The 13,567-nt window shown below is 37.5% G+C and overlaps 3 protein-coding genes across 3 annotated transcripts; 2 read left to right on the plus strand and 1 right to left on the minus strand.

Annotated features, from left to right (window-relative positions):
* Positions 1-1,597: 1,597 nt before the first annotated feature.
* On the plus strand, positions 1,598-3,807 carry LOC9330276 (PI-PLC X domain-containing protein At5g67130). The gene is made up of 7 exons (XM_021011067.1): positions 1,598-1,893; positions 2,126-2,386; positions 2,466-2,564; positions 2,663-2,966; positions 3,052-3,275; positions 3,358-3,444; positions 3,525-3,807. Exons 1-7 carry the CDS (start codon positions 1,810-1,812, stop codon positions 3,543-3,545), a joined length of 1,080 nt encoding a protein of 359 aa, XP_020866726.1. The 5' UTR covers positions 1,598-1,809; the 3' UTR covers positions 3,546-3,807.
* Positions 3,808-5,143: 1,336 nt separating this feature from the next.
* Positions 5,144-6,682, plus strand: LOC110224645. The gene is made up of 2 exons (XM_021011080.1): positions 5,144-6,174; positions 6,477-6,682. The coding sequence occupies exon 1, from the start codon at positions 5,169-5,171 to the stop codon at positions 5,916-5,918; it is 750 nt and encodes a 249-aa protein (XP_020866739.1). The 5' UTR covers positions 5,144-5,168; the 3' UTR covers positions 5,919-6,174; positions 6,477-6,682.
* Positions 6,683-10,724: 4,042 nt separating this feature from the next.
* LOC9327593 (uncharacterized protein At4g06744) lies at positions 10,725-12,817 on the minus strand. Its single transcript, XM_021011052.1, has 2 exons — positions 11,870-12,817; positions 10,725-11,487 (listed from the first exon to the last, which is right to left on the minus strand). Exons 1-2 carry the CDS (start codon positions 12,727-12,729, stop codon positions 10,911-10,913), a joined length of 1,437 nt encoding a protein of 478 aa, XP_020866711.1. The 5' UTR covers positions 12,730-12,817; the 3' UTR covers positions 10,725-10,910.
* Between the last annotated feature and the right edge of the window lie 750 nt (positions 12,818-13,567).

Genomic DNA, 13,567 nt, shown 5'->3' on the forward strand with positions numbered 1-13,567 from the left:
GATTGATCCTAAATTTAGTTTTCGATATAATCGAATTCAAAAATATTGAAATGGAAGAAGCAATGTGAACCCAAATGGAAATGGTCTACATAACGTTGGTAGGGTCACTCACATGTGCAACACCCTGTCATATCTCAGACCCTCAACTGCAATATTTTTTTGTTAGGTTTTAGATTTATTGTATGCATTTTTTTTCCTAAAATATTCTAGTAATGCCATATACAATGGGTTTATATGGTCATACGTAGGGTTGGATACAATGTGGATATCTTAAATGAAACAATATATGTGTTCCGTTTTGTAACTAACAAATAACTTGGGTAATTATTATTGAGTCGGTTCTAAGTACATGATTATGTAGATTGGGTGATAGTTGGAAAGGTTACACATGTGATTGAGTTTGCAAATTCATAAATGGTAAAAGAATCAATGTAGAAAAGATTTCACGAATAGTACAAATGTGAGTGTGAATTTAGAGGCTTAAGAGCTCAGGGTTTGGGTCCCTACCCCAGTAAAAACAAGATTTTGAAAAGGAAAAACAAGGTTTTTCAAACTATATGAAATTCGTTTGTCCTTGTGCCAAATTTCCATGATTTATAATTTACAGCTTCGAGCTGGATACTTGGATTCATACCTATCCCAAACTTTTCCGTACTCGAACCGAAATCCTTTGATAAGAAAAAGCTGACCAAACTGTATATGTGAACTGGTTTAGGACATTTGTGACTTGGTTTATAAACGTAGAAAAGTGGGCTTAGATTGGGCCGATTGAATGGAAAATGGTTTTATAGAACAAATTTTGAAGAAATGTGAAAATAGTTAAATGGGGAAATTGACGTGTCAAGCTTTGTTCGGAAAGAAGGTATGCAATTGCGTGCAAACTTTACAAATTGTTTGGGCTAAATGCTGTCATGCCATATTTGCCGTAACATCGTCTAAGCTTATTGTGTTAGTCTTTTTCCTTTTATGTAAAACCCAATTACCAAAATAACTCACATTTTATTATCATTGTCCTTCTTCCATTATACTCCCTCTGTTCCTAGAAGATTGATGTTCTAGAGTTTTCACATATATTAAGAAACAATCATTGTTTAATTATTTGTCAATTACTTTTTTATACTAAATATTTTTTAATAACTTTGAACCAATAGTATTAGAAAACAGTTAATCATTACGTCTTGAAGTTTACGATATATTAATTTTAATCAATTAAAAATAAAACAAAAATCTAAAAAATCAAACTTTGTGGAACAAACTAAAACTCTAGAACATCAAATATCTAGGAACAGAGGGAGTAATTGTTATGTAAGAAAGTTGCAGGCAAAAACTAGAATGATATCTTTAATGATAATGGAAAGGCTCTTTTCGGGTTTCAGTTTTGAAAAAAGCACAGTTGGTCGAGAGTTCTAGACCAATGATGATTATTTAGAAAGAATATATTTTGAGAAAAAAAAAATTAAAAATATATATATATATATATATATATATTGAGAATGCAAGAAAAAAAAAAATGAAAGAAAGTGCATGAAAAAGAAAAAGTGGCAAACCAACAAAGCCACTTCTTTTGCAGCATTTATTATCATCATGACTTCACCGACACACGCGCACTTCCGTTCACTCTATTTTTATCCTTAAAATCCTCTCATTATTCATTATTCATTTTATTTTATTTGTTGTTTCTTGGTCACAAGAATCTTCACGCAAATGCAAACCACCAACCAATCTAATCAAACATCATGATGAAGTAGCTTCTTGCTTCTTCTTCTTCTTCTTAAATTTTTGGGTTTTTACTTTTTGGCGAAGATAGCCATGTTTCAAAGATCATTACTCTTCCTTCTCATAGCTCTTCTGATTCAATCTTCTTTCCTTTTAAAGATTTCCTCTGCTCTCAAGGTAAACAAATCTCATCAAATTTTACAACACTTACATTTGTGTCTGTCCTCTGTTCCGACCAAAAAACAGAGGATCTTTATTAGTTTTGGAGAAACATACTATTAACTCAGCCAGAACTATAGAAATTGGTAGTCTAAAAATCTTGTTTTAATCAAGATCCTCTGTTTCTTGGGTCATTTCATTTGAAATATCTTATATTTCTTTATTGATTTTATTTTGTTTTGGATCGTAGGAAGGAAAAACATGTATAACAAACAGCAACTGTGACGTTGGATTACACTGCGAAACATGTATAGCCAACACTGATTTTAGACCTAGATGCTCCCGGACCCAACCCATAAACCCCATCTCCAAGGCAAAGGGATTGCCTTTCAACAAGTATTCATGGTTAACCACACACAACTCCTTTGCTCGATTGGGGGAAGTATCAAGGACCGGTTCTGTGATCTTGGCGCCTACTAACCAGCAAGATTCAATCACAAGCCAACTCAATGTAACAAAGTTTCATACTTTTATTAAACCTTTCTAAGATTTCTTTCAAAAGTGTGAATCTTTTTGTTGGATTATCGCAGAATGGTGTAAGAGGGTTTATGCTCGACATGTATGACTTCGAAAACGATATCTGGCTTTGCCATTCTTTCGACGGAACATGTTTCAATTTCACCGCTTTTGTAAGTTTTGATACAATATTTGTTTGGTTTGATGTATAGAAAGGTCGGTGCATCGCGAAAATGTTGAAGATCTTTTGTTTTTGTGTGCAATGTGGTAGCAACCGGCGATTAACATTTTAAGGGAGTTTCAAGTGTTTCTAGAGAAGAACACAGAGGAAGTTGTAACGATTATAATTGAAGACTATGTGAAATCGCCTAAAGGTCTCACAAAAGTGTTTGATGCAGCTGGGCTACGAAAGTTCATGTTTCCGGTAGCAAGAATGCCCAAAAATGGAGGGGATTGGCCAAGGCTTGACGACATGGTACGACAAAACCAACGGTTGCTTGTTTTTACATCTGATTCACATAAAGAAGCAACCGAAGGAATCGCATATCAATGGAAGTATATGGTTGAGAATCAATGTGAGTCCTATATATGATGCAAAGCATTTAATCTTTAAATTTGTATGAATATCTTTTTTTGTTAATGAATGAAAACAAATTGTAGATGGAAATGGAGGACTGAAGGTAGGAGTGTGTCCAAATAGAGCTCAATCAGCACCGATGAGCGATAAATCGAAATCTCTTGTGCTTGTGAACCATTTCCCTGATGCTGCGGATTTGATAGTAGCATGTAAACAAAACTCTGCTTCTCTTCTTGAATCCATCAAGACATGTTACCAAGCCGCGGGACAGCGATGGCCTAACTTCATAGCAGTCGATTTCTACAAGGTACATCTATTTTGGTAGTTGTAGGTTTTGAAGATTGTCTGGAACTCGTCTTATTAATTTGTGTGTGTGTGAGAGAGTTCAGAGAAGCGATGGTGGAGGAGCTCCCCAAGCAGTTGATGTTGCGAATGGCAATTTGATATGCGGTTGCGATAACTTTGCAGCGTGCAAGGTCGTTTTCTTTACCTGTTTTGAATCTGAAGTCGTTATGTAAATTCGACGGTTTGTTAAAATTTTCAATATAATCTGCAGGGTGACGGCAAGTGTGGATAGTAAGAAAGACTGAGCCACCAGAAGCAACTCCCATAACCAAAAGGCTTTCTGCGTTTGTTGTCACCTTTGCGTCATCTCTTCCATAAAGTTTGAAGCTTTTCGTGTAGTAACGGTTAGTTTTTGTTTTTTGTTTTTTTAGATTAGTGTATGTAATGGTTAGTTTCATTATTCTAAATTTCCTAATCACATACGAACTAGTCACCGAATAAACGAAAAGTGAAAGCACAGGTGAATAAAAATGTCAAACAAAGTTATTTAATAACTAAAAATATAAACTAGAACATGTTAAATTTTGATTTAAAAAAAAAAAGTTATTTTATTTGACCACAAAATGTAATATAGTTTGTTGTACCGATGCCATTTAGGATTTAAACGCGATAAAATGTTGTGACTTGTGTCATCTAAAATTTAATACATTAGCTCAAGAACCTCACCCTGATCTACTCGAAACAAGACTAAATCTCTATCGAGAACCCTCTCTGATACCAATTGTAAGTGCGGATGAGGTAAGATAAATTGTAGAAAGTAAACGAGACAAGAAATTTGTTAACGAGGTTCGGTTTTTCCTACTCCCCGGGACCACGTCCAGATTTCGATTCCACTAGAACAAGAAAGCAAATTACAAACAATTCGCAAACGCGTAAAACAAGCCCAACCCTCTTGATTTACCGCTCCCTTCTATAACGTGAAACCTTAAGGATAATCTCTACCCTTAACTAAACTCCCCTTGAGTCTAGATTTAATCAGGATAACCTAACCCTGAGCTAAACTCCCCTTGAGCCTAGACTTCAAAACAAAACCACTTGATCACACAAGCACAAAACCCGCAAAACTAAGTTGCACAAAACCGCGAAACTATGTCGCACACACCCTCTGAAAGCTCTCAATGATTTGCCTATATGCCTCAGCTCTCTTACTTCTCCAAGACGTCCTCCACTCCTCCTTATATAGCCAAAACGATTTCCTAATCACCATAGGAGAAGATTTCCAATTTCCATAAGAAAAAGTAAATTTCCTTTTATACTTTTCCTTTTTCTCACCAAACTCCACTTTCATCAAGTCTTCCAAATCTCTTTAAGTCCTTTTTCCTTTGTGATTCATCCTCTAAACACGCTCCAAACATATCTTCTCAAACCTTCTAGAAACCGACACTAACACAAAAACAGTCGCATCTTGACTTACTTCTTGAATCATTCAGCAACTCCATCAGACAAACTCTTGTATTACTTCTTGACTCATTCAACAACTTAATCAGACTGCAGCTACATCTTCATTCTCCCCCTTTTTGACTATGTTTGTGAACTCAACAGTTCTAACTCCAAAACAACATCACGAAACACATCATCATTCTCCCCCTGAATGAGTCACAACATGGTCAAAACTACTTAGAAAATTCTCCCCGCTTTGCAATACGAGGTTGATAGCCTAGTACACCATGGGTGTTCCGGCGAAGCAATCTGTGTTGTTTCTGTTGGTTCTTCAGTTAAAGGTGCGAACTTTATCTTGATTAGGTTTGGAATCTTCTGGTTGAGGGACGTGACATAGGTTGTAGCTTCTGGTTTTGGGTTTTGATCGGGAAAAGGTCACATCTTTGGTTGAAATTTCTAAGCTTAGAGGGTTAAAATGTCTCTTACGGTTCACAAGACGAGTGAGAAGTACAAGGAGCTGAAATTTCCAGTGGTGTTGAATGGTAAAAATTACCTTTTGTGGAAGAGAACCACAACGAATGTGTTAGGGGGAAGAAAGCTCACGAAACACATAGAGGTTACCTTTGAAGAGTTGAAAGCAATTGATGAGAACTTGGATAAAGACACTTGGAAACAAGATGATTTGAACGTCCTAAGTGCTTTACATTGCTCACTTGAGGCTTCAATCTTAGAAGGATACTCATATTGCGAAACATCTAAAGAGCTATGGGATACTCTTATGAATGTGTTCGGAAATGAATCAAACTTGACTCGGGTCTATGAGATCAAGAAGGCTCTAGGGAGTCTATTCCAAGATGAAAGTGATTTCAATACTCACTTTGGGAAGTATAGATCACTTGTAGCTGAGCTGGAAATGCTACGACCATTCACCACGGAGGCAAAGACACTTAAAGATCGAAGAGAGCAAGATCTTGTCTTTGGGTTAATGATGACGCTGAACTCGACATACAAGGACGTGATTCAACATATCTTGAGAGATGACAAAGTACCAACCTTGGAGCAAGTATGTTCAAAGATACAAAGGGAGTATGGTTCTCAAGGTCTTTTTGGCAACAAAGAGGAGAACCTACCTACGGCAAACAAAGTTGGGACAGTGAAACAAGGTGACAAGAAACTGTTGGTTTGCGATCATTGTAAGAAAAAAGGTCACTTGAAGGATAAATGATGGCTTCTTCATCCCCATTTAAAACCGGAAAAATTCAAGAACTTCAAGCCAAATGCGAATGCGGTTAATGGAAGTGATGGTGGGTCAGAGAATGAAGAAAGAGCTATGGTTCAGTACGGGCAAGAGAAAGCGATGCAGGCCATTACACAAGGCAAGAGTGGCGCATCTACCTCACAAGCTCAGGAGACTATTGTCATGAACAAGGCTGACCTCGAGTCTCTCCTCCAATCCATTGCATCTAAATTACACACTGGCGGTATTTCTCTCTTAACTTCTAATACTCGTGATAAAGATTCATTAGTATTAGATTCAGGGGCTTCTCACCATATGATTAGTAACCCTAGGTTGTTAGAGAACATTAAACCGGCCTTAGGTAATGTTAAAGTTGCAAATGGACATAATGTTCCAATAGAAGGCATAGGTTGCATAGATTTGTTCAATAAGAAGTCTAGTGCTTTATATATGCCTAAGTTCACTTCAAATCTTCTCTCTGTTAAGAAAACGACTAAGGACTTGAATTGTTTAGCTATTTTTAGTCCTAATGACGTGAAGTTGCAGGATATTGAGAGTGGAAAAGTGTTTGGGCAAGGAAGCACCAAGGATGACTTATATGTGTTTCAAGACATCTCTTTAAATTCTGTTTCTAAGAATAATGTTTCTTCTATCTTTGCAAACTCTGTTAAAACATCGGTTGTATTGTGGCATGAGAGACTAGGCCATCCACATTCTCGAGCTTTAAGTTTATTAATGCCTGGTTTTTCTTATGATTGCACAAATTGTGAAGCATGCATATTAGGCAAACATTACAAAGCTGTTTTTCCTAAGTTTAGTGCGATTTATGAAAAATGTTTTGATCTTGTGCATTCTGATGTTTGGTCTTCACCTTGTGCATCTAGAGACAATCATAAGTACTTTGTCACATTTATAGATGAGAAATCTAAGTATACATGGGTAACTTTGATGCCATCTAAGGATAGAGTTTATGATGCGTTTATAAACTTTCAAAACTATGTGACTAATCACTTTGATGCAAAGATTAAAATTCTTAGAACAGATAATGGAGGTGAATATACAAGCAACAAGCTCAAAGAACACTTGGAGAAATGCGGAATCCTTCACCAAACGAGCTGTCCATACAATCCACAACAAAATGGAGTTGCCGAGAGGAAGAATAGGCATTTAATGGAGGTGGCAAGAGCTATGTTATTTCAGAAGCATATGCCAAAGCGGTTTTGGGGAGATGCGGTGATGACAGCATGTTATCTCATCAATCGAATACCGACACGTATCCTTGATGATAAATCTCCATTTCAGATTTTAAACAAAACTAACCCTAACATTGATCATTTGAGGGTCTTTGGAAGTCTTTGTTTTGTGTTTGTCCCAGGTGACTTGAGAAACAAGCTGGAACTCAAGAGTAATAAGTGTGTTTTCATTGGGTACTCAACAACTCAGAAAGGTTACAAGTGCTTCGATCCAGTCACCAATCAGTATTACGTGTCAAGGGATGTCAAGTTTATGGAAGACAAGGCATACTTTAGGGAAAAGAGTTGGGAGAGTGTTAAAGATCTACCTAATTCTACCTTTGATCGAGCTGCAAGTCTCCGTCACATTCTGGAGCATTTGGGAAATGCGAGTTCTCCTCAGGCAGATAAGGAAGCTTCACCAACACCAAATGTGGATGAGAATGAAGTCAGAGAGAATGATAACGATGCATCTCAGAATCTGTTGGATAATCGCCAAGACAGTGGTAGAAGAGAGGAGTCTAGTGAAGAAGTGGTAGAGAAGGGTCAGTCTAGTGAAGGAGAAGTTATTGAGTCTTCAAGCGAAGATGGGACTTATCAAGCTCCACAAGTCACACAAGATCCGGTCTACACACGGGAAAATCCAAGGAAGAGTACAAGAGAGAAGAAATCTCCTTCTGAATGGAAGAAAGCTAGAATCCCCTACTACAATGCTCAAGCCGTGGCTCATCCAATACAAGCAACGTGTTCGATTGCCCTCTTACCTAAAGATCATCAAGCTTTTGTGAGCAAGTTAGATGAAGAATCTATCCCACAAAACTATGAGGAAGCTAAGGAAAGCGAGAAGTGGACTAATGCTGTAGATGATGAAGTACAAGCTATGATAAGAAACAAGACTTGGGATGAAGAAGAACTACCAAAAGGGAAGAAGTGTGTTAGCTCAAAATGGGTATTCACCATTAAGTACAAGAGTGATGGTGAAATTGAGAGGTCTAAGGCTAGGCTGGTTGCAAGAGGGTTCACGCAAACTTATGGTGATGACTATAGGGAAACGTTTGCTCTGGTAGCTAAACAACACACGGTAAAGGTGGTTCTATCTTTAGCGGTTAATTTGGATTGGGAGTTGTGGCAAATGGATGTCAAGAATGCTTTCCTTCAGGGGGAGTTAGAAGAAGAAGTCTACATGTCACCTCCTCCGGGTTTAGAAGACATAGTGGCTCCGGGAAAGGTCTTAAGGCTTCGGAAAGCAATCTATGGTCTCAAACAGTCTCCAAGAGCTTGGTATCACAAGCTAAGCACCACTCTATTGGCAAATGGCTTCAAGAGGTCACATTCGGACCACACTTTGTTCACAAAGCAAGATAATCAAGGCATAGTAGTGGTATTGGTCTATGTTGATGACTTGATTATCTCGGGCAGTAACAAAGAGGGTATTCAAGCCATTAAGTCTTCTTTACACTGAGCCTTTGATATTAAAGATTTAGGTGTGTTGAAGTATTTCTTAGGGATTGAAGTGTGTAGATCCAAGGAGGGACTGTTTCTCTCACAAAGGAAATATGCACTCGATCTTCTAAAGCTTACAGGAAACTTGGAGCTAAACCGGTGGATACACCACTAGAGCAAGGATACAAGGTCAATCGAAAGGGGGAGAAGGATGATACTCCATATCATTGCCCAGAACAGTATCGAAGACTTGTTGGTAAGCTCATTTATTTGACATATACTCGGCCTGATCTCTCTTTTGCCGTGAATCAGGTGGCTCAACACATGCAAGTCCCTACGGTGTACCATTGGAGCATGGTGGAGAGAATTATGAGATATATCAAAGGGAATCCCGGCAAAGGCATTTGGATGGGAAGAAACTTTAGCACGGAAATTGTTGGGTACTGTGATGCAGACTACAATGGAGATCGCAACACAAGGCAGTCCACAACCGGCTTTTGCACTTTCATTGGTGGCAATCTTGTAACTTGGAAGACAAAGAAACAGAAGGTGGTGTCCTGTTCGAGTGCTGAAGCGGAGTATAGGGCTATGAAGAAGCTCACAAACGAGTTGACATGGCTGAAGGCTCTACTAAAGGACTTTGGGATCGAGCAAAAGACGCCAATTACCTTCCATTGCGACAACCAAGCAGCCATCCATATTGCTACTAACCCCGTGTTCCACGAGAGGACCAAGCACATAGAGACGGACTGCCACAAGACAAGAGAGAAGATCGAAGACGGTACAATCCTTCCTTGCTACACTAAGAGTTCGGACCAATTGGCCGATATCTTCACCAAGGCAGCAAGTAACCAAGTTTGTCAATTTATCCATGGCAAACTTGGTCTTGTAGACCTCACACATCCTTGAGAAATATTCTCCAACTTGTAGGGATAACACTCTTTTTCCCTAAGCTTGGTTTTGTCCCACGTGGTTTTCCAAGCTTAGGTTTTTAATGAGGTTATTCATACAAGTGCCAAGTTTATACACAATTGGGCATTGTGATATAAACTTGAGGGGGAGTGTTAATCAAGAAGACATTTAACACTAACTAAGTCATAGTTAAGGGTTAAATGTAGGTTACTTGGGTTACTCGGGTTACAGGTTACTTGGGTTACTCGGGTTACATGTTACTTGGGTTACTCGGGTTACAAGGCTAAGAGAGGGTATGATTGTCTTTGTACACACCCCCTTAGACCTAGAGTTTGTTCTCTATATGTACTAAAGTGTGCCTCCATTTGTAACTCTAACTCTTATCAATCTAATACATCTTCTTTCTCTCATCATGGTTCTTCCTATTCTTCCAACTTAATCTTCAAATATTATCATATATTAGCGATTTGTTATGGCAAACGATCTCCGAGAGACTGAACGAGCATTTCTTTTTTTTTTTTCCAAATGTGGTAGAGAGCACTCTGAAGTGCAAGTTGGAGAAGGAGAGTCCTTATTCATAGTTATTAAAAGAACGGTAATTCGGAATGCTTTTGTTTTTTTCTTTTTTCTTTTTTCTTTTTTAGACACCAACTATATATATATAAACTTAGTTGTTATTTCTCTAAATAACAAAAAGTATTTAATGACAAAGGAACAAATTGAAAGAAAAATAAGATGTCAATTGTTGTGCCCTTTATTTACAATAATACACATGGTTCCATGTTTCTTTTACACTAGCTAGTTGCCAAATATTAGAGATAACAACATTGCAAACCCTTGGTCACAAAAGGAACCACATAACTTCAGTAGATCCATTTAAGAAGCTCCAAAACATACAATAAAAACACAGCTAAATGTTAGATGTTGATGGTTTGTGACATTTGATATTCACATGTCTATTTTTTGCTTTGCTCCACTTACAATATTGGGTGAAGTTTCCCTCCATTTCTCTTATTTTCTTTCTTAAAAAGTAAAAAAGATGTTTCATTAATGTCATACAAAACCTTTGGATTAGGGCTTCCGTTGGCTCATTATGGAGGGTGATTCCCATTAACTTCTTGATTTAGTAAATGGTGCAAAAGTGGATACACTGCACACTTGAGCAATCTGACCGATGATATCCACCATTGGATGAACAAGTTTGCAGTGATTCATACAAAACAAGATGTTTTATTAAGAAAAGGATGGATTATACAACAATGAAAATACATATAGTGATGATCCGAAAGTACACAACTACAAATACATTTATTCTTTTATATTGCATTAGACACCTCAAATTATAAACAACTTGGGTATATATATAAGTTATTTCATAATAAAAAAACCAAGGTTATAGATTCCGAATCCGGTCCGGGTTAAGTGTGTTGTAAGATACCGGATGAGAAACTCGAGCTTTTTCGTCCTCCAATCGTTCTTGATCCGGTTTAACCCGGTTTGGATTCTTACCACAAGGGACAGTAAACAAAGACTTGGAATTAAGACAAGTCTGTTTCCGCATGAAGAAGTTAGCACACTCCGATGGCGTTTTCTGGTTTGGAAGATCAAGTATACAATTCATACTAACGTCCATAATTTTTCTCTTGATGAGGTTTCTACATTTCGGACCAACCTGAGTGAAGTAATTATACGAGAGAGAAACGTTTTTGAGACAAGCAATCTCGCATACGATCTCCGGTATGGTTCCATAGAACTTGTTTCCGGCTAAATTGAGTTGTTCCATCGTTTCTAAGCAACCGAAAGAGTACGGTATTGGACCGGTTAATTGGTTGAACCCAACATCGAAAACAGTGGCTCGGGTTAGGTTTCCGATTTGGTACGGTAAGCATCCGGTTAACTGGTTATTCAAGAAAAGGACTTCTTGTAGGTACTTGATGTTGCCTATGCTCGCGGGAATTGAACCCGTGAACCTAAGTCATATCATATCACAACAAATATTAAAGATAATAATTTAGCTACTCAATAATCACACACTCATTCATAAAAAACATAAAAATAAAATTAATCATACTCTCTCTAGTAGCTGTAAATAAGGGCCAAAAACAAATTAAAATATGAGGACAATTTAGATTGAATTGACAATTATTTTTTAACCATTGTAATTTGTTACTAAATCAGCTGATTTTTTTTTAATTCCTTTTATTACTCGTAACAGAAATTAATTTCATTGCTGTTTTACGGAGTAAATTATGACTGATTTTTTTAAAATACAATCCGAGTTAAATATTATATGAAAAATAAATTATTTATCAATCTAAAAAGAGTTGACGATTAAAAAAAGAAGAAACTAACCTGTTGTTGGCGAAGGTGAGGTAAAGAGCAGTGATGGATCCAAGATTGCTTGGAAGCTTCTGAACAAGATTGTTGTTGTTGATGAACAAGACATCAAGGTCGAGATTAAAGACCTGAGGAGGAACAGAGCCTGAGAACTGATTGAACCTGAGATCAAGAAACGTGAGATTGTTTTTCATCAAGACATTGGTTGGGAAATCTCCGGTGAGTTTGTTGTTGCTTAGATCGAGCTCGAATAAGTATGTCAACTTGCTGATGTCAGGCACAGAGCCGATGAAATCGTTGGAGTTTGCGTGGAAGATGGTGACTTCTTCTAACTTGTCGAGGAAGTTATCTAACAGGAGTTTCTTGCCTCTCTTGCCTCTCAATTTTAACCCATTAAACTTGACGCTCGCGAGTGCGAGATCGGTGGTTCCTGGAAAAGTCGCACATTTGAGTCCGAGGTATTTGTTGCAAATGTCGGGTCCTTCCCAAGACTTAAGTTTATCATCTGCGACTAGACCCTTGAATCTTTGGAGAACTGGATAGACTTTCTTTATTAGTGAGCTCGCAAACTGTAGATCAGGTGTTGGCGGCGGCTTCTTAGGCGTAGGTGGTGGATGCGGTGGTGAACGCGGTGGAAGCTGTGGAGGAGGAGGGCATGGAGGAGGAGGAGGGCATGGAGGAGGGGGAGATGGAGGAGGGCAATCTGCAGGTTCTGGTTCCGGTTCCGGTGACGGTGGTGGATTGCCGTCGTCACCACCACCAATAATGATTTCTAAGGATTTTCTGTCGTTAATGTGGCTGTTTCCGGTAGGTAAAGTGAAGTGGAGATTTGAAAGTGAAAGAAGGAGAAGAAGAATTGAGAGAATTGAAGCCATTGAGTTGATGAGATTTTGTGGTGAGTTTTGAGGATAAGTATGGGGACTATGTATATAAGGAGATTTTAGAGCATAGAAATAGAGAAGACTAAGAAGCTTGTGAAGTCAATGGACATTGTCTTTTGGGTAGTGGGAGCTACACTAATATTGCTATTTTTAAGTAGACTATGTACAATTTTACATATGTATAATTAATAATAAATAAATAATAAATACTGATATATAATATACCACATTTAGAAAAGAAAATTGAACGGAGCAAAAATTTCTCAATAATGATTTATCCATGTGGAGTTTTTGGCATTCTTTGGATGATTTACCTTTTTGTGAGAATTTTCATTTAGAGAACATCAAATTTGGCTAAACGTCGAGCAAATTGTACTTTTTGTCGTATACTAAAAATTGCTTTTGAACAGGACACAATGATGGATCAATTGGGTTTCGGGAGGTATGTTGACGGTGGTTTTTCAAGGATCGTTCTGAGATGGATTTGTTATTTTGAAACAATAAGAACATTTCCTAAAGTTAAACACTCATTAAAAATTAGAATATTAGTTTAATATCACTTGTAATTTTAAATGATAAATAAAAGTGAACAAAGTATATTAAGATATTTGGTACTTTTCTCACTCACTACTCTTCTCGTATTTCATTTTTCGACTAGTTTGATGGGTATTTTTTTTGTATGACTAGAAAGTCGGGAACCTATATGAATAACATGGTTGTTCCAAAGTATTTCACTATACATATATAGTGCAACTCAAGTTTTGACCATTTGTTCGAACTTGCTCTACAAACTAGTTTCACACCGAAAAATAATATTCGTTATTTGAAGCCA

The sequence above is a fragment of the Arabidopsis lyrata genome (genome assembly GCF_000004255.2).
Source record: "Arabidopsis lyrata subsp. lyrata unplaced genomic scaffold ARALYscaffold_1, whole genome shotgun sequence".
Lineage (NCBI taxonomy): Eukaryota > Viridiplantae > Streptophyta > Magnoliopsida > Brassicales > Brassicaceae > Arabidopsis > Arabidopsis lyrata.